At 37.6% G+C, this 7,831-nt stretch overlaps 1 protein-coding gene across 1 annotated transcript in view; it reads right to left on the reverse strand.

Annotated features, from left to right (window-relative positions):
• Window positions 1–7,831, reverse strand: part of LOC107683414 (neurobeachin-like) — a 267,384-nt gene that overhangs the window by 127,261 nt on the left and 132,292 nt on the right. Inside the window, exons 33-34 of the mRNA XM_016479471.1 lie at window positions 6,339–6,466; window positions 1,532–1,593 (exon numbers count right to left, since the gene is read on the reverse strand). Coding sequence (XP_016334957.1) covers window positions 1,532–1,593; window positions 6,339–6,466 — 190 coding nt within the window. The remainder of the gene's footprint in view (window positions 1–1,531; window positions 1,594–6,338; window positions 6,467–7,831) is intronic.

A 7,831-nucleotide genomic window follows, 5' to 3' on the forward strand; every position in this document is an offset into this window, starting at 1 on the left:
TTGGGCAACATTCTAAATCAGATCCTACAGCGAGCCGGTTATGAAGGCTTTGGCTCCAAAGAGACTTTCCTACGTCTGAAAGTCGTTCTGGGCCCAGGCTCTGGTTTCATCCCCTCTTTGGGCAATCGATATATCAGGCTGTTTCTACCCTGGGAGCTTCTAATGGCAAGAACTCTTGGCGCTCTGGTAACATTATATGTCTAACGGGGAGGAGGGAGAGAAAACCAGGAGCTTGAGTCTCAATGTGATGCTTCACTCGGCAATAAATCCAAGTGGCAACAAAGCGGGCAGACGGCATAAAAGAGATATGAGGGGGAAAAAAATCCAAATGTTCAATGCAACAAGGGAAAGGTCATCTGAAATCTTCAAAAAGAGAAGAGCAAAACAGCAGGACGCATCCTGAGCACCACAGCATCTGGAGGACGCCACCTTTGTCAGGACAAACTAAGAGCAAATGTACAGATCGACTCTCGAGTCGGGAGGTTAGCGGTATGGACTTCATAGAGTCATAGAGGTGCAATTCAATGAATAAAAGCTCCTGCCCCGCTGAGCTCTCCGACCGACTGGATTCTGAAGAAGAGATGCTAAGGTAATGGCTTCCTTATGGACTCCCAGCGCAAGAGTGATGGGCTGACAGAAGGTATGTTAAATATCTCCCGCTCTGACTACAACATCGGGACCCTGACCCCTTTGAAAGGGAAGGCTTAACAAGGGACTCCGAAGGTCAGCAAGCTGTAATATGTCACTGAGATTTAAAGGGAAGACGACTGCGGTGTGTTTACATGAGCTGGGGTTACACTATTTTCAGTCCAAGGAGGAAAAATGTGGGAAAAGGTAAGGAATAATTTAACCCTATAATGCCTACTGTCTTTGCAGAAAAAGATTTTGTACAAAATCTACTACTGTACATGCCTTCTGTCCTCTGATTGATAATTCATATTTTTTAATAAATACAAGGCCTTTATACAAAGCCAATCTTTAATGATTTTTATAAATTATATGTAAGAAAAACTTTTATATTGCTATCTTTTTAAAAAAACCCTTACCTAACCCTTACTGGACTGAAGCTACTTAGGTTTACTTAATTATCCATTATTTTTAGAAAAGTCATGTTAAAATTCCTTGAATGTGAGCTCCATATCTTCACTATATCATGCTATATGAGCAATATAAGCCCGAAGTATCAAATATAATACTCAACCTAAAACATTTTTTTTTTAATCTAAAGGTTCAATTAACCGTTTCATTTCATAAAATAAGATTTGTCAGACTAATATTTCATATGTCAGACTTTTAAGAGATAAATTTGTAACTATATCAGTTAACATCACAAGCTGAGCAGTTTGACACACTCAGTTAAGGTTGGCTTTGAGAAATGAATGTGTTAATGACCAGTCATGTTTGTGTATTGCTTTCTGTCATCCAGACAAATATTTAAGCAGCTCGCTGTGACCATTAACAATAGACAATGTGTCATGCTGGAAGACAACATTAGATAGATAAATAAAACAGAAAAAGAGTGACAACTCACCTGAGAGCATAGCAACATAACTAGTTCCACTACCGAGGTGCTTGACTTCATGCACACCAGACCTAGAAGAGAACAGAAAGAAAAAAAGACACAGAAATTAATCATTCTGCTTCATCATATTCATAAACACACACAAAAGCAAAACAAACCTTACAGGTTGTTTGTTTTTACATTTGTTTTGACCTATCATAACTACATCTGCGACGGTTAGTCAAGGGCCGGCCGTCCACATGGCCTCAGAAAAGTGTATGGTGCAGATGAACGGAACAGTCCCAACCATTTAATGTCACACAAGCATCCAGGACAGTTCTGATGAGTTATGTTTTGAATTTGAGACTGAACGTCTCTTGTCGTCTGTGCGTTATGACTCAGATAGCTAACAGCTCGCGGGGTCACTAATAGTGTCTCCTGAGAGGTCAAAGATCATCTGCTGCAAGCCAGTGTGAGATCAATGGCCTCGGTTGCATATTTCTCAAACCTGGCTAGAATAAGGACGCCACTTATAAAGATACAACAATGCATCTTCTAAAAAAAAAAATGTATGGGCATGAATTTAAATACAGGAGTGAATATAGTCACATCTTTTTTTCCTCATACAGGCACCATTCTCTTGAAATCAGATGTCGTTTGAGTAAAATATGCAGTTTTAAATGAAAAGCCTGTTGTTCATTGAATATAAAAGACAGTTGGTTAACCTCACTGATAAACAAGGTAATTGTAAATGATATGTGCAGTTTTTGACAGCCATATAAGACAAACTTTCTCCATCACACACACTCACATACGCACACCTGCATTAACATACAAACACAGCACATAGCTGATGTCCTTGTTTGCATGAGCCAGCAGAGTCAGAGAGACAGGACTCTAATGAGAGAAAGATGAGAGAGAGAGAGAGAGAGAGAGAGAGAGAGAGAGAGTGCTCTCAGCATGAATATGGTGTAATGAGACTCCATGGAAGTGATGGAAGAGTATTTATTATTGCATTATTATTACTAATGCCCATATTTAGGGTTAGGCATTGGAACAAATACCTAACTCCACCTAAGTATTAAACTTTGCCATGTAACTAGTCCTGCGTAAATTATAGCTTCATTTGTGTGGGTTGATGAGAAGATGTGTGCTGTTAATTTTCTAACAGGTTGGGCTTACGTTTTTCATTTGGTGGACAATAAAGCAGAAAAATGGGTTATCAAATAGGCTAGTTGTTTGATCTCATATGATGTAAGGGCCTGCAATAACACGGTTTGACCAGTGTGGCGCTGTAGCGCAAGACTGTAATTCAGCCTCCCGGCTATAATCCAATAGAAGACGACACACTTATGGGACATGCAAACAAAGCCGAACCAGTACAGTGTGGGAAAGTTTTACAAAACTACAAACAAAAAATTCTGTCATGTGTAAAGGCCCTGATATATTCACGGCAAAGTTTTTTTTCGTTCTTAGTTTAGGGGTGAAAGGAAGTGGGGCAGTTGTGGCCTAATGGTTAGAGAGTCGGACATGTAACCTGAAGATCGCAGGTTCGATTCTCAGTACCGGCAGGAATTGTACAAAATAGTAATGTAATAAAAAACACCCTGAACACCTTAGCAACATCATATCTATGTCATGGCAACCACTCCAGAATCATGGCAGATAATTTTGCACAGAAAAGTACTCATTTTCTTCAGACATTCTACATTTTTAAATCAAAACTGTAAATCCCATTAATTAAATTTGTACACATACAATCTGTGGTAAAAACAGTCCTGTACATTGAGCTTTACATTTAGCTCACTTTTGTCTGACAGCACCACTTGTCTTGTTACCCACTTAAACATCCTTTCACCATGAATGATCGCTCCTAAACCATTCAGTCCGTGAAGTTATGACCGTAATATTTCAGAGGCCAAGAGTTCAAGTCCCAACAATCTCTCTGTCTCATTTATGAGGGTGAGATGGGGCCGTACACACAGCGATTCCCCACCGGGGTCCCTCTCTTCAATCAGGTGGCAGGCCTGACCTCTGGATCACGCTGCTGGACAAACTAAATGCATTCTATTTAAACAGCAAGTTGCAGCGCTTTCCAGTTAAGCCTCACTGGTGTGAATGTGACATTGTCAAAGGGCTGAAGCATCGCAGAGTTGGGCGGCCAGCTCTCACAAGAAGTGCAGTGTTCCGCCCAGGAGCCTTGCACTCAAACTCCAAGTGTCGGGAGGCTGTCCGAGGGCGAGCGGGGCATAATTGCCCCCAGTGAACGAGTGTCTGGATGGAGGCCGGGCAGGGGCTTGACCCCTAGTGCCGGGCCGAGTGATGGATGAAGGGTAATTATGGGTAAATAGGGCGCCTTTGCACCAAGTGAACAGTATTTCAGCTGTGAGAGGTTGAGGAAGAGAGGAAGGGAAGGAGGTGGGAAAACAGACATCACTTCTTCTGGTCATGGGATTGTGTTAACATACTGGACAAATTAATGCGAGGGTAAAGAGTCATCTATGAGGAAGTCGCTGTTGTGTGTTCAGGATTGGGGTTCGTTTGGGGAGGATGGCAATGGCAAAGGCAATGCACAAGCACAGTCAACGGCATTTCAAGTTGGAAAAATTAATAATGTAATTTTTACACACACACACACACACACATATATAAATATATATATATATATATATATATATATATACATACACACACACACACACACATATATATATATATATATATATATATAATGTACTAAATATTTATTATATTATATAAAATAATATAAGAAATATTATATAAAAATGAAAAATAAATAATAATACAATCCTCAATTTTTATTATAAATAAAAAAAAATTTTAATAAAATATTTATTTTTTATATATTTAATAATGTAAATCTCAAAATAAAGTTAAATGAGCAAGAAAATATATTTCTACTCTTAAAATATATCTTTGGTAAATGGCATTTTAAAAATATACTGTGTATATCTACATAGAGCATGGTGCTAGCAAAACCAAGGTCAAATATTTTGAATCCCAGGCAGTGGAGAAAAACTTTGGAAGAAAGCATTTCCTGATGCATAAATGTAAATTTACATTTATGTTACATTTAAAAATATATATTTTAAAATGTCTTCTTTTATGTTTCACAGAAAAAAATAAAGTCAAATAGGTTTGGAAGGACATGAGGGTGAGTAAATAATGACACAATTTTCATTTTTGGGTGAACTATTTCTTTAAATTTGTTTAGGCTCTAGCAACTACCTACAACACCCTTCAAACCACATAGCAATGAGCTAAAAACACCAAGCACACTTTTGAAACCTCATAGTGATGCCCTAGTAATCACCCCGAATTTGTTTAGGGAAATTAAATCTTACAAAACCATGGGGTCAAGGTTTGACAGGTTTAGCAAGGTCTAGTTTGCCCCTTCTGGTACAGTCTGAAACTACACCATCTCAGAGCAAAACATTGACTCGAATGACTAGATTTCACTAGTAAAGTCATGAAATTGTCACCTTGCGCCTGTTTTCAGCAGGCAACCTAAACTGTGATGCTTCCTAATGTGGACAGGATTAAGTACGACTACAAAGTTAAAGACAGAAAACTGGCTGTTATTTTTCATAAAAAAAAGGGGAGTTTGAATCCAGGGCAGAACGTGTTTCTGAGTATTTCTTTCATGAAATGGCTGCCTGAGCTGTAGACACGCATATTTCCAGCGTGCCGTAATGTGGAGCTACATTAGTCGGAACAAACTGGCTTTGAGCTGTGAGGTGGACGTACACTATGATTTGGCACTGAGGCTGAAAGGTAAAAAAGCCACAAAACAGAGCCTGGAGTGTGGGTTCCTGTTCAAAGAGAGGTTGCCTTGCCATGTGAGAGAAAAAGCGTGTGCAAGTATGTGTGTGTGGCCCATCGCACCCAGCTAGAGAAGGGAAGTGAATTCCAAAAGTAGCTCTATGCACCTCAAAGATTAGGAAAAAAAGGAGAAAACACAACCATGCACCAACAAACAAAAATAAATAAATAATATATACACTTATTAATATTAATATTAATTATATATTGTTCTTTTTGCTCACCAAATCTGCATTTACATATATTGTGGAATATTATTACAATTTAAAATAATTGTTTTCTAAGATATTAAGATATTTATTTATATTTATAAGTAATTTATTCCTGGGATGGCAAAGCTGCATTTTCAGCAGCAACCTCCAGTCTTCACATATTCCTTGAGAAATTATTTTAATAAAAAAATGATCAATGTTGAAAACAGCAGCTCTGATGAATATTTTTGTCAAAACTGTGATGCATTTTTATCAGGATTCTTAATGAATAGAAAGATTTAAAAAAAAAAACATTTATTTGAAATGGAAAACTTTTGTAACATAAAAAATGTCTTTACTGTCACTTTTGATCAATTGAATGCATTCTTGCTAAATAAAAGTATTATTCAGTATTACTTGGTATTATAAAGTATTACTTTCAAAAACTGTATTAATTTCTTTCAAAATCTAACTGATGCCAAACTTTTGCATCAGTATATACATACCAAATAAACCAATACATTATATGTGTATTTATTCTCTAAGTTTATTTCATTTTGCATGCATGTCCCTTGATGCTGAGTTCTGAAGTGCATACAAAAACATTGATATGAGTGTATATGCATTGATATATATTCTATAAACGCACAAACTTTTTAAAACAAAAGGTTATTCAGGTAAGAAACATAAAATCAATCAAATGTATCTTCAGCCTACACCCTCCTGTATCAGCATGATCATGTAATACACAAGGATGCGCAAAAGAGAAAGACAAAGAGAGATGAAGAGCTCAGCATCAGTACCTTCAATGAGCAGCTCCTGCCCATGACTGCCCAGCAGTGTACGAGAGAGGAAAGGTGCAAAGTCCACAAAGATCTCTCTCAGTAATGGAGCCACCTTCTCCAGAGCTCGCTCCAGTTTAGTGGTGATACTGTGTGGACAGACAAAGTAAATGAATTATAGAAGCTGGATAAAAAGAACAGCGAAAACATATTTTGGTTCACTTGAAGACAAAACCATGAATTGTGATTAATACTGAACCAGTAAAATGGCACACCAACACACCATACAGACCAAACCAAAGCCACATAGTAATAACCAGGTGCAGATAACTTCAGAGTGAACATTCTAGGCTCCGACAACAAAGACAAAGTACAAAGCCAGTTTGCAGAAAAGAAAAGAGAACTACATGTACCTTACAGGAGTCCAACCCCACTAGAAAATAAGCATATTTGTGGTTTTTTAAGGCACACTGGAAGCTGTTCTTGCCTATGGCACTGGCCGGCTCCAGTACAGCATGGGGTCCTGACAATGAGCTAAATTAACTGAGCTGAGAAACCTTACATAAAACACCAAAACACAGTCAAGACCAAAAACACAAAGGAGAAATGGGCAGAAATGGGTGACTTTACTGCTATTTTTACCCAAATTTTTCAAGTGGCACTAACATTAAATGAAAGCTAACGCGTTAGTATTAATACTTTTTGTTGGAACTGCGAAAAAAGCACAGTCCCATACATTTTATGAGCAATCAATGAAGAAATTTACAAACTTATTTTTGTCACTATATGTAAAGCCCCAATTTATATTTGCATACAAATTTAATTTTAAGAATTTAAGAATTAAAGCTTTTAAATCTTTTAAATTCACTTAAGAAATATAAAACCAGTCAAAAGTTATTAAATAACAGTCCATTATTTGTTATTTTAAGTTATTAAACACATAATACCGATTCAAGCTTAATTCTACACAGATAAAATACAAGTAGCTACCAGTACTTACAGTACAAGCATATTTACTATACTAGCATTTAAAAATATATTGCGCAAAACCAGTATTTTGAGGCTTGGGTACCACAATAAAACCTTAACACTGAGATGCTGAGCAAAACTCCGAGGGATTTTGTTGTATAAGCATGCAAATTTACTTGGGTTTGCATGTCTTGGTTGTAAATCTGATGATAATTAGATTGTGAGCTTTGAGAATACTGCTTTACTGTTTCCTTTTTGGTGTGCTTATTGCAAAAAACAAAACAAAACAAAAAATCAACACTAAAGGGTATTGTGTCATGAAAGTAAGTGCGGAAAATAAGTGGGGAAAAAAATCAAGAAAAACTAATGAGACACAGGCAGCGACAGCGAAACCCATCCCTTGTCTCTTGGAGTGCGGGTTAGGCATCACAGCCTCTGCATCCAGACAGTTTCATCATTGACTTCACACTCCCAGTAAGTGCTGTCAGTTACCGCTGCCATGGCAACTGATTTGCGATTCCTGGTGCAGCAGAGAAGCCACAAAG

Source organism: Sinocyclocheilus anshuiensis, unplaced genomic scaffold (assembly GCF_001515605.1).
Source record: "Sinocyclocheilus anshuiensis isolate Anshui unplaced genomic scaffold, SAMN03320099.WGS_v1.1 scaffold1170, whole genome shotgun sequence".
NCBI lineage: Eukaryota > Metazoa > Chordata > Actinopteri > Cypriniformes > Cyprinidae > Sinocyclocheilus > Sinocyclocheilus anshuiensis.